The 21,066-nt window shown below is 36.9% G+C and overlaps 1 protein-coding gene and 1 long non-coding RNA gene across 4 annotated transcripts in view; both read left to right on the top strand.

Annotated features, from left to right (window-relative positions):
* The window catches only part of LOC147908171 (uncharacterized), a 124,997-nt gene that overhangs the window by 10,173 nt on the left and 93,758 nt on the right, over positions 1 to 21,066 (top strand). The gene's annotated exons all lie outside the window — the stretch shown is intronic.
* On the top strand, positions 1,221 to 2,824 carry LOC147908172 (uncharacterized). Its single transcript, XM_087411222.1, has 3 exons — positions 1,221 to 1,354; positions 2,215 to 2,314; positions 2,382 to 2,824. Exons 1-3 carry the CDS (start codon positions 1,285 to 1,287, stop codon positions 2,491 to 2,493), a joined length of 282 nt encoding a protein of 93 aa, XP_087267348.1. The 5' UTR covers positions 1,221 to 1,284; the 3' UTR covers positions 2,494 to 2,824.

The raw sequence follows: 21,066 nt of genomic DNA on the forward strand, positions 1-21,066 counted from the left end.
ATCGACAAGACGAGTTCTTTTAGGTACTGACGAACGGATTGATTTAGCACAAAGTCTTACCAAGATCACGATCGGTTTAAATGGCTTTCGATACGATCGTGAGGATTGAACAACCACTATGATAACCGTATCTAATACATTGAAAAATTATTGAATTTTGTTTTCCTGTTGTATTAAGTTCTATTGACTTATCGACAGATGCAGTTCAAAAAATGTTAGAAAAAGCTTACTGAACAATTACATTATCTGCAATATACAATAACATAAAAAATAATAAAAAACTTAAAATAATAATGCAATAATTCATTAAAAAGCTGAATAAACTTATATATTATATATTGACGGTCAGATAATTTAGAAACGTGCGTACAGTAAGATATTTCGAGAGTGAAGAGGTCAAAACAAAATTATCGTTTTGCGAGGAAAAATAATATAATAAATAAAAGGAAACAGAAAGTCAAACAAATTATAATAACAACATATGCATATTAACTATAAAATTTGGAAAATTCATTCTTCTTACAATAATTCATGGTAAAGAATCCAATATTTCCATCAATATGTAATGTAAGTTTATCCAGCTTTTTAATGAATTATTGTATTAGTATTTTGTCTTTTATTATTTTTCATGTTATTGTATATTGCAGATAATGTAATTGTTTGAGTATTCAGTTAAATACGACAGACAATTTTTATATTTTATCTATTGACGAAACAGTAAGCGACCATTATACGCTTTAATTTGCACAATTGAATTTTTTTCAAATCTACATTGAAGATGACCCAATAATAAAGGTCGAAATGTTTATAATTTTATTTTATCTCTGAATATATATTATTCTTACACACCAACAATCTGCTAGATAACATTAGCTTTCTACCTTCCTATGATTTATTCTATGGAGCCTTCTATCAAAATTGAGTTTTATTAATATGTATGTAAACAGTTTAAGCAGTTTTACAATTATTCTTGTTACTTAGAACTTGTTTATTATATCGCTATCTTTAAATTGCATAATATAATACTATGCTTTATTTTGAAATTTATTTCAAAGATGAAGCATTAGTCTAAAAAAGTGCAACCTGCACAATCCACATCTATTAATGCTGACATTATATAAATATCTGCGAAGATTCTTTACATGTGATTTGATTTAATAAGATCTGAACTTTCTCATTATCTAATCTATTCAGAAAGATCAAAGTTCAAGAAAATAGATTATATATATATTAAGAGATGTACTCGCATCTCGATATTGTGCTCATTCCACGTAATTCAGCAAGATGAAACACTTCGGATTATTGTGTATATTTCTCATCTTGGTTCATTTTAGTACACAAATTCCACAATTTGGTACGTAATTTTATTAATTATGTATACTATATTTACCTTTATTACATAAATTTGTGTGTCATTTAATAAAAAAGATTTTTTAAGTAGATTGATTACAATGTTAGAATTTATATATTATTATAATATAGTATAAAGTACACAGATAAAAAATTTCATCATATCATAAGGAAATTATAAATATAATTTCTTTATCTGTCTATTTATTTCAGTTATTCATTTTCATAATCGTTTTTAAAGATTTTTTTTTACACAACTGTACTTTGTGTAGAAATAATTATCAGAATAATTAATTTTGAATTTAATCTCAGAGTAATAAAATTATTTATTTAATAATAAATCAGTAATTTAATCATCAGTAATGAAATAAACAATCAGGAGTATAATCAAAGTAGTGATAAAAGCTAGATAGATTTTAAAAAATCAAATATTTTTACAAACATGTCATTTATTTATAAAATATAGACTATATTTCAAATATAAATTCTTAAAAATTTTGTTAAGTGTGTCTCAAATGAAACTGTTAAACTGTTACACATAATGTTATCATTTTAATAGTTTACATAAAATGAAAAATATAACTTTCAACTATAAGCCGATGGGCTGCTGAAAATTAATTGGCAGGTTGCGTGTCACTGATTTATATATCATAATTCAAATACATAGATATTAAATATATGTTCCTCCTGTCTAAGATCTTATATTTTTATAATTAATTATGTTATTATTGTAATTAATCAAGAACATTTTTATATTTGATTTATAGAAAACAATATCGTATTTATTTAGTTAATACAATCGACTTATATTCTGTAATTATTCAAGTCATATGGAATCTATAATTATGTTTTTAATATTACTAGAGAACTGTCCCAAAAATATTACGGAGACATTTAATACCTGCGAATGTTGTACAGTAAAATGTTTCTCAGAAGGGACAAACTTTAGAATGACGGCACTTCCGTAAGTGAGCAATTTGTGAAGTACAGTGCTCTTCAGAGATCAGATGTTAATTTTCTATTAATTTTAGATGTCCCTTGGCTTACATTCTCTGTCCGCCAGGAACATACATGGAAACTCTTGAAGATAAGACAAAAGTATATCCAGATTGTTGCGAAAATTCCATTTGCAAAGAGAAATAAAAATGCAAGTTGTATACATTACTGCATAATTAAAAAATATGCAGAAATATCGCGAAAATGTACAATAACAACTTTCTGATAACCTGATTTTTATTTCTTTAATCAGTTAATTTGTATTTGATATAAATAGTATACAAATGAGATTTTTTTTCGTAAACTTGATAGAAGCAATACATCTATATCTATATGTATATGTCTATATATCAATAAACAAACATTGAGAAAAAATATTTTAATAATTAGAATAAGAAATATCATGTGTGTGTAAGTTTAAAATCTTGATTTTTTTACTTGGGTTTTGAGAAATAAAAATTCATTATTTCTTATAACAGTCGCAGATTGTGTCGAACGATTCATACTATTTTATCTCTTTTGAATGATGCCTTTTCGATAGGAAGGGAATTTCAATTGCCAGCTTGTCCCGGGAAAAAGTGACGATTTTATTGCGACTTTACCTTCGATCTCTGAGACATTTCTTAATGGACTAATTATCTAGCGGCATCTCACGATAAACCGACGCGATAGAATGTGCACGGAAATGAGAGAAGGAGGACACGACGAGAAGCAAGGAGATGCCTCTCTAGTTACGGTTCTGTCATTACTGTTGAATCGCGGCAATGAAACGACGGCGCCCGGCATGTCCGTCTCGCATCGCTCGATTCAAACGTCGAGATACAAGAGCCATCCGCTATCTTGTTTCACCTTCTTCTTCTGCCCGTTCTCTCTTTCTCTTCCTTTTCCTCATCTTGCCCGTTCTCTCGTTTTTCTCTCTCTCTCTTCCTCTTTTCGCGCTTCTCTCTTCCACGTAAAATAGATTCAGTTCAGAATTATTCGTTGCTGCTCTCTCTCGCTCCTTCTTTCTTTCTTTCGTTCTCTCTTTGTCCCCCTTCGTCCCTGCCTCATGTGGTTTTATCGCTTCGAGAAATCGACTGCGGACTCGGCACTAAATTACCGGGTGGCACCGTGTACGCGACCGTGATAGACGCGCCAACACCTAACGCCAGTCACGCCGGGCCTCGCCATTGTGACGCGTTATCCAGCAGTGGTCGTGGCCGCAAAGTGCAGCGACTCTGCCTCGCGCGGATCACGGCGATTTCGCGAGATCGGGTACCGGTAACAAACCGTGCATCGCCGAGGATCGTGCATCGAGATCCACCGTGGAACGCTTCCAGATCTCGTGCGCGCGCTTATCGCGCGTTCTCCACCTCGTTCCTAATCTAGAAATTCGCTTTCCACTTTGAGAAGGGCTCGCGTTACTACGTTCGAGATAACGATATAGTTTACGCCTATAAACAGACGATATGATAATATCCTTGTGAAACTTATTGCAGGTAGTGAGTTAAGTTCTCCTTGACTATTAGAGAATTAATTTAACATTAAATAAATAGCACGATGACCTTTAATGCTTTACGTCTCATAAAGCATTATCAACTTTTCCTGATCACTTGTTTTTATATTGAACAGAAAGAGAAGAATTACACTTGATATTCTTTCAAGAAATGTGGAAAAGATCCAGAAATATTTAAACTTTTATTTTACATTGTTAAAGCTGAATTGTTCCACCTTTTGATAAACTTCAGTTCACTGTCTTATAACTCTCTTATGCTACTCTTTTACTTTTGTTTATCTAATAGATAAATTATCATATAGTTTATCTGAAACAACCAGGCCTATATTTATAATGTCACATTATACTCAATTTGAGTAATTTTTGTATTTTTATAGATCGTTAATATTTTTATAAGTTTACTCCTACTCAATATGTCGTTAATCCGAAATAATCGAATTAAACAATTTAACTTGGGAAAATATATTAAATTTCACTCAAATTCAATTTATTATCATATTAAAGCGTAAAATAGATGTTATTTAGGTCAAAACTACTACATAGAAATAAATTGATTTACATTTTGATACATATGGAAATTAAAAATAATATGTCATACGTAATTCAAAAGGTTGAGTTACTCCATTGTTCCTTTAATATCCAACAGTGCAGTTCAATGTTAAATCCGATTTCAGTCATTTACAAATTTCACGTATATTATCGCGGAACCAGGAACAAGGGGATAACTCGAAAGGATTACGCGACACGCTCTCGAATGAACCGTCTATCAATCATTCCGCGACAAACGGCAGATATTCCATGAAGTACCCAATGATGGTACTCTCCGCCTTCGTAGACAGGGACTCGTACGTCGCGAATCGAGCGTAACTGCATAATCCACGCTCGTAAAACGCGCTGTTATGGCCGCTGGGCATATTCGCGCGAGCCGGGCTCGCATTGCATCACAGCCATCGCAGCGTTTCCCGTCGGCGCGGCGTCGTGTCGTCTAGTCGAGAGGCTCGACTTATGCTAACGAGACTCGCGAGTCGCGACCGATTGCCGACGATTTAAAAATAAGCGTGACAGGCCGCGGCGAGCGTATTATTAAGCGGCGAGAGCCCGCGCGCGGTCACCCGGTACCTTAATTCCCGGCTACAACGTCGCGATCGACGAGCATCCCCTCGAGGCACCTCGCACGCCCCGCGGGTCAAGGCAAGCCGGGCGTGCGTGGATGCGTGCATGTGCGTGCATGTGCGTGCAATGGCGCCGGAACAGGTGGACGGGATAACGAACCGGGATAATGAATTTCACCGTCGAGCTATTCCAATAAAAATACACGCCTTCGGAAAATGTTGTGTCAAACATTTGTGAAAGTCATGTCTGTTATATATATTAAAAAAAAAAAAGAAATAAATATTGAACAATGTTATAATTGTACGTTATTGAACTTTGCCCTCCTGAAATGGTAAACTCATTAAAAGTGTATTGATTCGTTAAATGTTATCGTATTCTCTGACCTGAGATGTAATTTTCTTAGATGCTATATCATTATAAATAGTACGTATCTAGAAGATACAATGCCATTAAATATTATTAGAAAAAGATGAAATGACTAATGAGAATACTAATCTTTACAGAATTAGAAAGAAATATAATCGGCACTTTCATATTTATATCCAATAAATATTACAAATATGATATTTTCCTACTTATTTAACTGCAATCTTTTCTTACTTCAATAGATTTTACGTCTCTTTTGAGTGTTATTCTGAACAAAAGCTTCAGTTCTATTTGAAAAATTTATAATATATTCGAGAATAGACTCTATTAAAGTAACGAAATAAAAATTACAAAATTCCTAGCCTTAACCTGAATCTTCTATGAAAGAAGCATCGTATTTTTTTCTAATCACATATCATCAGTCACATACCGAAAGCCATTCGCATTCTTTAGACTCCTATTGAGAATGACATAATTGACCGTAGACAATCAGGCCTATCCATCTATACCGTACATTCGACACGGTAGGCATTCGACCAAGCCTTTCATCGACTCGATCCGGATCCTCGATCTTCCCAATCTTCGACCGATAGGATAACGTTAGCGTGCGCGCCAATGCACGCGGCACGTCCGTGTCGTGTCCGTGTCGCGACAGGCGGACGTGTACGACGATTGCGTACGGGATTCCACGTGGGGACCTACGTACCACCTACACACGCCGTACATAGCAGCCACTTGACAGCTGTCACCTTCCACCCGGCCTCGACAAGACGCGCGGCGACTCTCTCGTTGGTGATTCATGCGCCACCGGGGGGCACGAGGATCCGGCGACCTCCTGTCAGGGATTCCATCGTCGCATACTCGCATATCGCGCGCAACGAGACATAGGTGACATCGCCGACCGACGAGATTTTAATCGCGGACGCCATGGTGCGCGGAGAGCTTGGGCTTCGAGACGGCCGATTTCGAAGCCGATTCGAATCACGCAAGTCCGATATGTGACCGTTGCGCTCGCCGTGTACCTACTTCTCGCGCAGTTTAATCCTGATGGCGGCTCGTCGGGTGAAATCATGCTGAGGTGGAACAAAAGAATACAAGACTTCGTATTATATTGTATTATAGTTCAAGGTAAAAAAGAAACGTTAGGTACGTGATATGTACATGGTCTTATTAAATATTATGACGAATTATATTAGGTGTAGTAAAAAGAAATTCATTATTTTTCCAATAGATGACTTTAGTAATCTGTATCTCGCGTTGCGAGATAAATACCCAAAAATTATTAAGTAATTCTCTCTCTTACATATACTTTAATATTTTTAGAAAGAATTTGTAAGAGACTGCGTCTTTTTTTTAAATAACAAATAAATAATTTCTTTTAAACTATAAATATTACAACTAATTACTTAATGCTTTTAATTTTTTGAAGAAATATGCAAGATACCTATGACCTAATCGTGTGTAGTAAGTTATTATCATATATTAAACATAAATTTACTACATCATGACGCATGGCTTCCAATCGGCTACTCGGATCTTTAGTTATTTTGATCGAGGTCCGATCTGTCGACGAAATCGGCGGGATCGGAATCAAAGCTGCTTCCCGCGATCGCTCTGCGCGAATTCAGTCCGGCGTGACTCGCCTGGACGGCGGCGCATTAAAATCGCCAATACAATTGACTCGCCATCAACTTGTCGGCGGGAGACATGCCGCGAGGGAAGAAGGTGAAAAGGTGAGAATATGACCTCGCGACTGGTACCTTGATGGTACATCCTACATGCGTACGTATGTAGAAACACGGAGACGCACATCGTTGTCGTCGTTGGCAGCGTCGGTTGGGCCTTCGTCAGCTAATGGAATTACTTTAACGCAATGACACAGCGATTACATAATTGCGGGGTTCTCCTCGAGAGCCGTCCGCTCTCGTTCACTCCGGAGTCAGGAGTCGGGAGAGAGCGCCCAGACCCACATTACCGTACATCCGTGTCCGTAGCCTCATCTCGCTCTTTCTCGCATCTACTTTCGTGCCGTAGCGCGTAGCACCTCTCTTTCTCTTCTTTCGTTCGGCTTCGGCGCGAGCGAACGCGCTCGCGTTCCGCCCCGACTCGTCGATTATCCTCGGGAGACAAATGACGCGGCCGCCAAAGAGTAATGAGCGCGAACGAGGCTGCCGGCGAGCACGCCTCGTCAAGCATTTCGCGCGCGTCCGCTCGTTGCTTTCGTTGTTTTCGCGATTCATGGCGCCTTCACTCTGAGATGTAGGTGTAATACCTCTGCGCATAAACTCCACCAAATTTTCACGGTGAATGGAATAATCGCAATATAATTCTTTGCAAGGATTATAACAGCTTCTCGATATTTATTTACAATATCTTTATGTCAACTTTGCTGTAAATCTTTTAGTTTGATTATTTTTCTCAATAAATTCTTTATAGTGTTTTAAGATACTAGTAGTATTATTATCAAATCGGCGATTAATTTAATTTTAGTAATATTATTAGGTCTATTTGTGTTGGTTGACTTTTTGCACACTCAACACTCACTTCGCTTTCTCTCTCTTTAATACCCGACATATATTTATCTTATTTTTAAGTGCAAAAATTTTTATGTATTTCAAGCAACGTGAACAGACATATTATTTTAGTTCATGATTACGTTGCAAATTTAGTAATCGGTGTGCAGTTTAACTGAATCATATAATTACTGAGTAATTGAAAGATGTATTTTTTTAATTAAATTTACATAGGAATATTACAATAATTAGACACCAATATTTAACCATATTTATAGCGTTTTCTTGTCTGTTTTATAGTAGTGTTTTCTTACTTATTTTATTTGTTAATTTATTACTGTCATTTATTGAAAATTTAAAAAGATGAATTACTTTAAGCGTATGATTAAGTGTTTGTAAAAATTTCTAGAGTTACTATTAGACATTACTAGAATTTATTGTAAATTTTTTTGTTATATGTTATTACAATATCTTGTAATTCCTTAGCTGTCAAATTTAAATTGAATAGATACTTTAATACTTACTTTATTAGGTTCCATAATTAAAACAATATTAAATTTATTAAAATTTATTAAGGAAATTGATATGATTGCAGAGTCAAACTTTACAATAAAACACACACACACACACACACACACACACACACACACACACACACACACACACACACACACACACACACACACATACACACACATATAATTTAAAAATTTTATAGTAACATCTAAGTAACTTTATAAACTTTTGCAAACATCTAAGGCACATTTATATTAATAACAATAATAACAATAATAAGATACTCTCTTAGAGACAATAAAATTAAAAATGATATAAATAATAAATGTATTTCAACGCAACAATAAGAAAAAAAAACAAGAAGCAAAATCTTTGATATTATACAAAATATTATTTATATAAATAAATGGGTTCCTAAATATAAACATTTATAGATGATTGTATGATTTAAACGTTATTGCATGCTTAACGTTAGCATTTAAAATCTTTATTTTTCGATTTTCCATAATTGATAAAGTATCATATTCAATTCCTTTCAGGCATTAAATATATATCAGATTCTGTGTAATTAATGTGTTGAAGAAATAAATCTTCCAAACGTAAAAATAAATAAAATAAAAAAAAGTATATAAAATAATATGTTCAGATATGTATGATATCAATGATTTTTCGTGTCTCACTCGTAGCAAAAGTTAACGAGGCACGAGAAACCGGATCTCCAGACATCCGTACGGGGGCCTTAACGTTATACGACATTCAGCCGTGTAACTCGCGCCAAGTAGCGACGTAATAAGGTCGATAAAACGGTGGCGACGGACACGAGAGTGGTCGAGGGTAAAGGACTCGGCGTGATGTTAGTCGTATCTGAGAACGAGTGCCGCATTTACGTTTACATACGGCGACATCGAAAGCCGTGAGACCATCATTGCTAAAGTTATCCTTAGCTTCGCGAATCTCTCTCTCTCTTTTTCTCTCTCTCTCTCTCTCTCTCTCTCTCTCTCTTTCTCTCTTTCTCTCTTTCTTCCGCGAAGAACCAGGACGACAGCGCGGCGTTAATCACGCCACGTGGATGGCCACGTCGAGCAGCGGAGGCGCGGATCTCGTCGATACATCAACGTCCGTTAAATCTCTCCCCGTCCTCTTCCTTCTCTCAGACATTTACGCGAGGGAAACGCGATTTATATAGGTCGCCAAACTCACCGCTATTCTTTGCCACACAATCAGCATACAAACCGGTCGTTTCGAGATGTGGGAAGCTCACGTCATTTCGCTTGCATTCGTGGAAAAGCAATTACTTTTTCAGTGAATTTAATTTTCAATTCTGTTGTCAAGAACGACCTCTTGTTTTTATTCGCGGTTAGTGTAGATGTATCTTTGCGCAATGTCGCGCCAAAGAAGAAATATCATATTAATATTTATTATTATTAATATTTATTAACTCTGGAATAGTCTGGGGTGTTTTTATACTTCAGCGGCGCAAAAATATAAATTGTGAAATATTTTGTATGAATGTTATTTATAATATTTTTGTTCTTTCTTAACAATTATTCTTTACGAATCTTTAAATATGCAATTCCGTCAAAAACTTGTAAGTAAATATTACATTAATTAAAATCTTTAATTTTTAGAAATATTATCATAATAAGAGATTAACGTGCTTATTCTGTTTAAAATTTGTTTGGTTTCTGCATACCTTTTTTAGAAAATTATAATTAAATACATAATCGAAAAATAATCAGTAACATACAATATATTTATTGTTAATACTGATTTTAATTGGAATGTAAAAACACCCGAGGAAATCATTTACATTAACAAAAATCAAGTGACTATTCTGAGATTAATCAAACGTTTAAAAAAGTATTAAATCGAAAGAAAATATGTATATGAATTATTTCTAAAATTGATAAGAAATATTCTGAAAAACACCGCTGCAGTATTTCATAACAAGTATTCTTCATACCACATGATATAACAGTGCTAAAATGTTATCGCCAGTGCGTTTCACCCCTTAGACGACACTCCGTTCGCCGGTTATACGCCTGATCCCTTCGTATCGTTTTCCCCCAGGGTGCCCCGAGCATAAAGCTTTATGCACGCGTTTCCATCATACAGCTTGCCGATTAAGACGTCTCGGCGTTAAAAATGCATGCAATTAGCTGGCGGCGCGCTGGCTAAAGCGCCCTTTAAGGCCGCTTCTTCTTAGCTGGGCGGGCAAGCGCTACCCCGTTCCCTCTCGTTGGGTGACAAAGTTACGATCTACCGGGTGTCGTTAATATCAGCGTCCCGGAACGAGCGGCGGGTGGGAGAGCGGGCGGAGAGATGATCTGCGAGGCACGGGTGCCGTAACGCGATTTCGCCATGAGTTACTGTAAGGCGCTCTGCGGGTGTTTTAAATCGATATGCAGAGGGGGTGAGAGAGAGAGAGAGAGAGAGAGAGAGAGAGAGAGAGAGAGAGAGAGAGAGAGGAAGAGAGACAGAGAGCTAAGCTCGATCGCGCCTAACCTTGGTGTCTGCTCGTTCCTTGTCGACGATAACCATCTAACATTCGCGTTCTGGGAATAGAAGTAATAACCTGAAGTATGGAAAGCTTCAAACAGAAATCATAGACCGATCCAATGTCGAAGAGGTCGTTTTTTTCAGACCGATATCGGTTCTTAATTGTACACATGTCGCTAGATAATGGCGTTAAATCTCTATACAGCCTGGCAGACAAATCCATTGAGAGTTGATCGTAAGAATGTCGATCATAAGAATTAATTGAAAAATAACTGATTGAAATTGAAAATCGAAGTATGACGTAACTTCTTCTTGGATGCATAAATGAAATTTCGTAAAGTGCACGAAAGTTTTGAAGAATCTGAATGAGAATCAGATTCGCCTCAATTCCATGACGATAGACATCTGACCTCACTTGAGTCGATCAGTTCTCTTTCTCTCGACCACATCAATATGGACGACAATGAGCGAGTCGTCTACAATGGGCTCGACACGAAAGATTTATGCGATAACGTCGATTATCTCGCGAGACCTTCATTCATCATGGTGGGACCAGCACGACTGTCAAAATCGTTGACATTACATTGCATAGGTAATTCGATGTCACGAAACGGAGTGTCGCGATCCGCTGTTCGATGCAACGGATAAAGGAGCCAGTCGTCGAGGACACAATGCTGCATTCAGGCTTCGGTGATTTGGTACATTAAATGCCACACGAGGATTTTGATCAATTTTGCAACCGTAAGATGTTGCAGTAAATGGATACTATTTATATGAAATATGATATTCGTTAAAGTAAAATAAAATAGTAATATTTGTAGCTCCAGGAATAAATCCAAGTAACATATCTATATGTAAGCCTTCGCGGTTGTTGGTGCGTAAATTATATATTTATAACGTGATAAAATATATTGAAAGAACAATTTTGTTAAAGTATTTAGCTAACAATTTAGTTAGATATAGATCTGAAAATAATTTTGTTGGACTATCAAAATAATTATGTAGAAATCTCAAGTATGATAAACAGTGCTGTTTTGACATTTTAGGAACCAGTTTAGTCCTATATAATTATTTTGATGGTTCAACAAAATTATTATCAGATTTGTAGCTAACTAAATTTTTAAATACTTTAACAAAACCATTCTTCCTATGTATAATTCGTAACTTAGGATATACATAGAAAAAACGATAATTGTTGAAAAATCTAAAAATTCGTTAGAAACAGATCTAAAAATAATTTTGTTGGACCATTAAAATTATTATGTGGGACATTTAAACTGATTATTGCTAGAATATATGTCAAAATTTTTTGCGGCATGTATTTATTATGCTTAAAATTCCTACAAAATTATTTTGATGGTCAATTTCAACAAAATTATTTTCAGATCTATATTTAACTAAATTTTTAGATTCTTTAGCAAAAATCTCTCCTTGTATTTTGTTTTTGTCAAAAAATTGAAGTAAACACGAACATTAATACTTTGAATTTGAGTCTTCTTCAATATACAGAAATATGCGGAAGTCAATTAAAATTGTATTGAATTTATATGTACCTATAATTCATACTTTATATTTAATCTTCACTACTAGCATAGCCATTGGTGACATACGTAAATGTAGAATATATGTACAAGCTCTGTTGCGAAGACTACAGTACTATGTCATTTCACAACAATTAATTCGATTTCGAAAGTATTACGGAATATGACTTGACCGAAGGCAGGTGAAGGTGCGGGATAATTTATTAGGAGAACGTGTTCCGACGTCGCGTTTCTCGTAATTCAGTTTGATAAATAAATGGTTGCCCCGGCTGTCTGCGTGTGCTCGCTATCGCGAACTTGGCTCGTTCGCCACGTTGACGAAACCACTCGTAAATGTCCTTCGACTAACGATACGGCGCTTCCGAACGACCGCGAGCGATTCGAGCGAGTCCTGATTTGCCGTGCCGCATATCTAAGAGTCATCACTTGTCCAATTGGACTGTCGTAATATCCCTGTCGTAATAAATTTCGAAACTATTTCGAAACCAAATATCACACGACATGACAGACAATTTCTTTTTCGAGACTAGTATAAATCATTACTCCCTAATTAGTACTTCCTTTGAAAATTATTTTAAATGTTTTGGGCCAATACTCATAGTCGGTTCTTACATAAGATCTTAAATACAATCTTGAAATAAACACAATCAAAAAGCCGTATTATAGTATTTTAAGACATTATTTATTTTAAAATAAAAACGGACTACGAATGCCACCTTTGTCATTTTTTTATATTATTATATGATATTATTACGTATTTACGACAAATTTTCTTTCGATATCCTTTTTTATCGTTATTTGAATCAAAATGGCTTGAATTTCCTTCATATAACGATTGGCAACTCAGCGAGACCGTCGTCTTAGATTTATTCTCCTTTTTATAAGGCTCTCTTTTTCTCGCGTTCTCTTCATCGGATGGCGAAGAGAATCGGATGACGCGCGGCAACAAGCGAGCGGATGAAAGGGGACACTAAAAAATATAGGAAAGACGACAGTAATCGTCTCTGATTATTGAAGCCACCAGCAGCACACTACTGTCCTCTTTGTATGAAGATCGGTCTGAGAAACCTCGCTTCGTCAACCACTAGGCATGCTCGATCACTATTGCTTTCTGTTAAATTGGCTTAGAACATGTCGTCTGAATTACAGTAAAAGCGCCTCCTAATCGATGCGGTCACGCAACGAATACTTGGGTTCTGAAGTATACTATTTGCCGACATGATGATGTTTAATCGGTAGAAATGAAGTAGAAAAAGAGTCAATTTATTTTTGTCCAGGAAATTTTGCCATTTTACGCGACAATGAACAAGTAAAATGCTATTTAATAAGAATATCTATCTATCTATCTATCAATATACTTTACGATAGAAAAAAAACAGAGAAGAGATCTAAGAATATTTGTCTTATATAATTTAAGATGAGAAAAACATTTTTATTTTTCGAAAATTTTTCTAGCAATTGCGTAAGCACAGCACTTAATTTTATAATTACTAGTACTAGTTTCTACCAAAGTTGACTCTCCAAAAAACAAAAAAATCGATTGTTATAGAATAAAAACCTGAAAAGACTTTTTTGTCTTACACATTCAATAGTATTGTATATGTACAGATAAATATAGTTAGGTATTTTTATATCGCCGACGAAGTTTTTGTACATCATTCCAATATTATGTACTAGAATTATGCGTATAAAATATGGACATTGCATAGCCGAGTGATAATATTACCATAATCGGATTCAGGTGTCACGGCGCGTACGAGAAAATATCTAGTAGCGCATTATAAACTTTGGACACGCCTAATGCATGCGTGGAAGCCGATACGCCGTATACGCAGCATTGACAGTTTTTGTCTGGTGTCATTATGACGCTCGACGGCACAAAAGATGCCGTCGACAAGGCAACCGAGCGTGACGCTCGCTGGTGAACAGGTACCAAAAGAATCGGAGACAAGAGACGAAGAGGACGATGAGGACACGGCAAGGACGTAGGCACTCAGGAATATCAGATAGGTGAAAGAACGCGCGAGCTTATCGATATTTGAGGATCGGCTGTTTTTCTTTCTCACTCTCGGCGACACTTCCCTTTGCTCGCTTTGCGTCTCTCTGCCAAATTAATGCGCGGAAGGTATCTCGACCGTGTGGACGATTCGTTCCCAAGAAGCTTCCCCAGAAGCGACCGTGCGTGTCCGCTCGACCGCGCCGAGATCATCCTGCGGCCAGGATCGATGAAAGTGAAAGGAGACACTAAGGAGCCGCACGTGCTTGGATTCGTATACGTTCATCCATAATTAGATTTTGGGATACAAACACGAACTTTTATAACTAGACTGTTCGTTTCGATTAGTTTGCATTGAAAGAAAGAGATTATAGCTCTTTTGGCTATTGAATGCGTGATTTACATGTACATGTGTAAGATTTACAATAATTTTTATTTACACGTGTATTTGTACAATAACTCTTATAACTACAAACTTAATTGATTTCGGATTTAAAACTGTACTATGATTTTTTTTAGTAACTGTATACTCGTAACGAATTCGACTACATGAATATATTCTTGATACGTGGATGATAATTAGTATAATTACAGTATATACTGAAAACAGTGTGGTAATAGTTACTAAATGTTGAGTGAAAGAATTTCACTTTGAGTGAATGAAATGTTCAGTTAATATGATCGAAAATAATTTTACTTTTCTAAGTATATATCACTATTTACCAAACATAATAATGTAACCAACTATTTGATAATAATTACTAAATATTTTAAGATTATTTTTAATTATATTTATTTAACATTTGATTGAAATTATTTCACTCAATATTTTGTAACTAATATCACTCTTTTCTCTTGTCAGTGTATATAATCTTATCTCCTAACATATTTTTAAATAGGTATGTGATGGTTACATAGCCATGCGTACCGTTTTGAGTACACATATGATCTGAGTGTATCACGTGATTAAAATATAATGTGCTTTCCAACAAGCGACACAGTGATGTCTTTGCTTAACATTGGCAAACAACAAGGATATAATGAGCTATTATGTCACACCGTATCATTTGTGTCGCTTGTTGGAAGACACACATATTATGTAATTTATATGCGTGAATAAAAAAATAAGACCTCTTATCATTTCATAGATGATAGTTGTTTCCATTTTTAGATCGTCATGATAAAACTTGTTACATTTCTAAACTTTGATATAAGGAATTTTGCTATGAAGTACAAAATTTATTCTTTTTCAGTGTCCCACGGGGGACACAAACGATTTACACTTTTGAAACTTGTTTTAAATCTTGGAAAGAGTAATACGCAAAAAAAAGTGTAGGTATCACTTGGTTACGTGCAGGAACGAAACGGGGTCATTCTGTCGCGATTGCAGGTCATGCTGAGATCCGAAAGATTACGACGCCTTATCCTTGAATGAGAGAAAAAGAGAGAGAGAGAGAGAGGAGCCCTTGTCCCCGATGCCGAGTGCGATCAATTTGCACGAATATGCTGATGCGCGCGATATCGCAGTACCGGATTTGCGGCGTGGTCGACGGTGCGTGACCGCCCATGGAAAACCACAACAGAGGAGAGACCGCCATCCGTTACGCGCCTTCTTTCCATCTGCACTGAGGATTGAATCGTGATCTCATTACAGTTGCGTTTTCATTATCGTAAATTAGCGGTAGAGCGCTATCGATAGATTCCCGAAGAATTCTTTCGGTGCTGCGGGTCGCGATCTCATCCGGCGTTGATAGAATCGAGCGGTTTCTTCGCGGAAAATTATACGAGGCCGTCAATCCAATTTGTAATAGACACAAAAGAATAAACTTTACATTCCACAGCAAAATTCCTTATATCGAACTTTTTAGAAATGCAATAACAAGTTTTACCATGACGATATAATGAAGATGGAAACGATCGATTGATCCATAGATTGATAACACTTTTAATCGCGCTCTGTGTTTCTCGATCGGCGTCAATCTCTCGTGCTCAACTCTTGTCGGTGAAAAACGGTCAATGTCGTGAGAAGCCAATGAGGCAACCGGTCGTTAGAGCCTCTCGGTGGTAGTCCGTTAAGGTGTAATCGCTTATCGGAGTCATGCGACCGTCGAACTACCAGTTTCCAAGTTTCGCTTAACTGCCGTCTATACGGCGAGGCAAGGGCGAGAGATCGTAGGGGGGAAGTAAGGAAATAGGAGAGAACGAGTATGAGAGAGGAGTATACGGACTACGGTAGCGATAGACCTCAAAGGGAAAGGGAATCAGCCAGTTCCGCTTGATACACGAAAGGCGAGGCGAGGGGGTAGAGCTTTGATCGTAGCTTTGCAACCAAGTAACACCTTCGGCGTCGCGTGATAGCGGTAATTACTCAAAAATACACGCCCGGCCCTGTGTTCTCGCTTTAGCTCGGCCAACAAAACGCCTCGGCGATCGGTCATTACGTGCCTATCGTGCGCGTAAACGTCCCTACGTTTCACCCACTTGCCACGCTAAACAGCCCTGGCTTAGAGGTGTCGGGAGTCTTGGACGCACGGCGTGTCCCGGCCAAGTATAATCGCTCGCGGAGGTTCATTACGGCGCGGCGGGGCGAAGGTCAATTATCCTCTCGCGAGTGAGATATATACGAAACGCTGAGAATGATATAGTCCTGCGCGGCGTGTATACAACAGAATTGAGTCCGTAACGTAACGGGGGAGTTCTCTCCGTCAGGGAATGTCTCTACTTGTTTCCGTAATCGGCATTCAAATAGCGTAATGATTGCTCGACATGTAGCATCGCGGTGAAAGAGAAAGAGAGAAAGGGAAATTAAGAGAGCGAGTCATTTGTATGAATTGCTAACTTTTCCTAATTTCACTGCGAGGAAAGGCCGCTTCCTGACGCTCGTTTTCTCGCGCGCAACATGGTCGCGCGCGATCGTTGCGAAATGACGACTTGTCGCGGCGTCGTACGTGATAAATCGAGGAGAAAGAACATGGGAAAAAAAAAAGATCACAAGCGCGCCGCTCGATCGTAATTGCGCCGCGAAGGAAATACACGTATATTTGTCGCCGAGGTGTTTAATCATGTCGCTCGCCGTGCAACGTATAAAAATTGCACACAGCGACAAAAACCGTCGACTGGCGAACGAGTTTCACCGATTCGCGGTTCCGATATCGTGTATCGCGAAACCATGTATCGACCCCACCTGTCCAGGTATCTGCTATAAAGTCGTTACGACACGGCACGCGGGCGATATCGATATACAGACACTGCTAACCGCTCGCGGAGATATCGATCTGCCGCGAGGATAGTACACGAGTAGTGCGATCTACCGTAGAGAACGTTTATGGCTCGAATCGTGTAATCGCGATTCCGACTGCGCCGCTGAACGATGCAAATTAATCGTTTTGTTATTATCCCACCTAATGGGGTCTATCTCGCCCGATGCGATCGCTGGCAAGACGATTGTACGCCGCGGAACACATCGAGAAATCTCCCGTCGGTGTCCGACGATTCCATCGACGCAATTATACGTTGCTGCGGAATTAGTCATCGTGATGGCATTCTTCTTTCTTTAATATTCTCACGATTCTTTTAGGGAAACGCAGCATGTAAAAAATCATGCGTTCTAGAGTTTCTAGACGATTAGTTGTAGGCTTTAATTTCGCAAAAGATTTATTTATAAACTGTAATAAGAAAATTTAACTTCGTCTGACATATCAAGTTAAAGATAATAATAATAATAATAGTATTTTTATTGTACAAACATAGCCAAGTTATGAAGCAGAAAGGTGAGAAAAAATACACGTAAAGAATGATTTTAGTGATACATATAGCTAGATATACAGCTGAAAATAATTTCGTTACATCATCAAAATAATTATGTAGGACGCAAAATTAGTCAACAAAATATCAAAACTTTTTGCAGTATTATTCATTATGTTTGAGCGCCGTATATAATATTTTGATGAATGGTATAATAGTTACTTTCAAATCTGTATTTAATTGAATTTTTAGATACTTCAGCAAAAATTGTTTTTTCCATGCACGAGAAACATAACGTGATATAAATAGAGAGGCACCAGTAAAATTATTGCTATAAAGTCTATCTAAAAAATGAAAATTGGGTATCACAAAGAACCGTAAAAACTAATGCAAACACAAGAATACACAAGCATCCGCAGATATACAGAAGGAATGGTTTTGCTGAATATCTAAAAACGTAGCTAAATACGTATCTAAAAATAATTTTGTTGGACTATCAAAATAATTATATATAGGCTGCCTAAACTGATTGCTAGAATATCAAAACGTCTTGCATTATTGCTCTTATCATGCTTGAATTTCCTACATAATTATTTTGATAGTCCAACAAATTTTCAGATTTGTTAGTATTTATCTACGTTTGCAGATATTTTAGCAAAATTGTTCTTTCTACATAATAGGCAAAACTCACATATACATAAAAACACATCGTACACATCCATAAACATTCATGTGCGCAACAAATTTCACAATCATCACAAAAATAAAAGTCTCGTCAAAATAAATCTAAAAAATTACTAGCTTAATGAATGATGTGATAAAACGAGCAATCGCGACACGAAAAGAAGATAAAGAAGAGGAGGCTTTTAGAAATTACAGAAGGAGACAGCATATTAAAATATTTGACTGAGATAGGAGAAAATAGCACGGAACTTTGCAGAATGATGTACAGGAGAGGATAAGAGGTCAGGGTAATAGATGCCAAAGGTGCTAGAAGATGACAAATTCTTTACACTTTTGCATCTTATCAAGCATTGAACAATTTATACTATACCTTTTAATTTTTCATCTTTGACCGGAGGCGACGCTAATACAAAGCGAAACGCTTGATCGCGACTTGCGTGGATGCAACTTTATTAACCTACGAGACCTTGTATGGCCATGTTTCTCTTCGTCTAACGTTCGCGCACTTATCTACCGGTTCATCTGGGATTGATATGCCAATTAAGCCGCAACTCGGTGCTGAGAATGTAAGTACGCCGCGCGCCTTCGCTCCCGGAATGTTAATCCTTGTATCGCCAGGAACGACCGACAGCTACCTACTCATTTCAAATCATCGGTAGCTTTCTTTCTCGGAAGAATCTTGAGTTTTTTTCATTGAAAACGCTCTGATTTAAAATCAAACGATAAACACTAGAACCGTCGCGACGCGTCATTTTGACTTCGTTAATTATTTCAATTTTTTTTATTTTTGCATTAAAATACAATATAGAATTTTTTGAAAATATATGAATAAAAATAAATAATATCAAATAATGCAAAAATTTTAACGATACAAAAATATATGTACCAAAATATCCACTAATTGAAAAGGATAGGAAATTGCCAAATAGTATCTTCATAGTAGTTCTAATGTAATACTATTTTCGGACGTTTCTAGTGTTAATTATTAGGAATGAACATTTTGGAATTTATAAATATATATCTTTACATACAAACAGGGCGTACAAATTAGGACAGCATATATACTTTCCCCTAAATTTCAAGAAAAACAAACATAAGTAATTAAAACTATTGAGTGATGAGTATTCACGAGAAATTAATTTTGGAAAAAAATTAGAAGCGAAAGTTATAAAAAGATTTTCTGAAAATCCAAGACGACTAAAGTTAAAAATCTAAATTTTTTCAGTTTGAAAAGTCAGTTTACAATTTTAAGAAAAAAATTAAGTAAATTAATAAATTAAATAAGTGTAATATTGTAATTTATCTGCTAGTAATTAATTAAAAATATCTAATAATATAAAACAAAATAAGTCTATATCACTCGATCACCCCCTTCTCTGGAATTTGAAAGACTCAACTCTAATTTAACTCCCCTCTCTTCTAAACAAAATCTTAGCTACGTCTATACATATAAAAAAAATTTATATTATTAGAATAAAAAATCAGATTAGAATTTGATTTATTTGTCCTATCAATTATGTCTCATTAATTAAATTTGTAATCTTTCGAAACCCTTGTCCCAATATGAGCTCAGATCTGAGATCTCTTATCCCAAGAACCTACAGCGTTCGCATCAGGCGTTTCACCGGTTGGCACAGGTTTTTGTCCTTCGATGCGAAAGTCGTCTCTTCCCGCGAGCCCCCGGTCTTTATGATTTCGCGACGAACGCGCGAGGCAGAGAAAAATGTCCGAGATGAGATCGGCGAGGGTCAAAATGCATGACAAATAACACGGCTTGTCCACCGGCGGAATGAAACAAAACACCAGCCGAGGACGCGAACGCCGCTTTGTTCCCATTGTACCCGGGTGTCACTTCGAGGTAGCGAGGTTCGCCATTCAGCCGAGCGACGGTGTCGGATCGCCATCAGATGACGCCCGATAAAGATACGACAAATTGGTACCACCCGAACGACCGCCGCTGCCCGCGGAAGATACGCACAGCGATAACGCTCGCGTCGATAACACCGCGAGTTTTGCGCGCGAACCGGTGTGTCCCTCGTGTCCCCTGTCCCTCTTCGCCTAGTGGTACCTACAAGCGGAAGCTTTCTCGAGAATTGAATAAGTGACGATATTAATTTTATTGCGAAATTACTGAAAGTCCAGACAATGCTGATGCAGTAACGAGCAGTATGCACAGCCACTCCTACTTATGTGCTTTCTCTTATTCGCATGGAATATATAAACGGAAAGAACAGTTTTGAAGTACTTGACAAT

The sequence above is a fragment of the Acromyrmex echinatior genome, chromosome 11 (assembly GCF_024713525.1).
Source record: "Acromyrmex echinatior isolate Ae372 chromosome 11, ASM2471352v2, whole genome shotgun sequence".
Lineage (NCBI taxonomy): Eukaryota > Metazoa > Arthropoda > Insecta > Hymenoptera > Formicidae > Acromyrmex > Acromyrmex echinatior.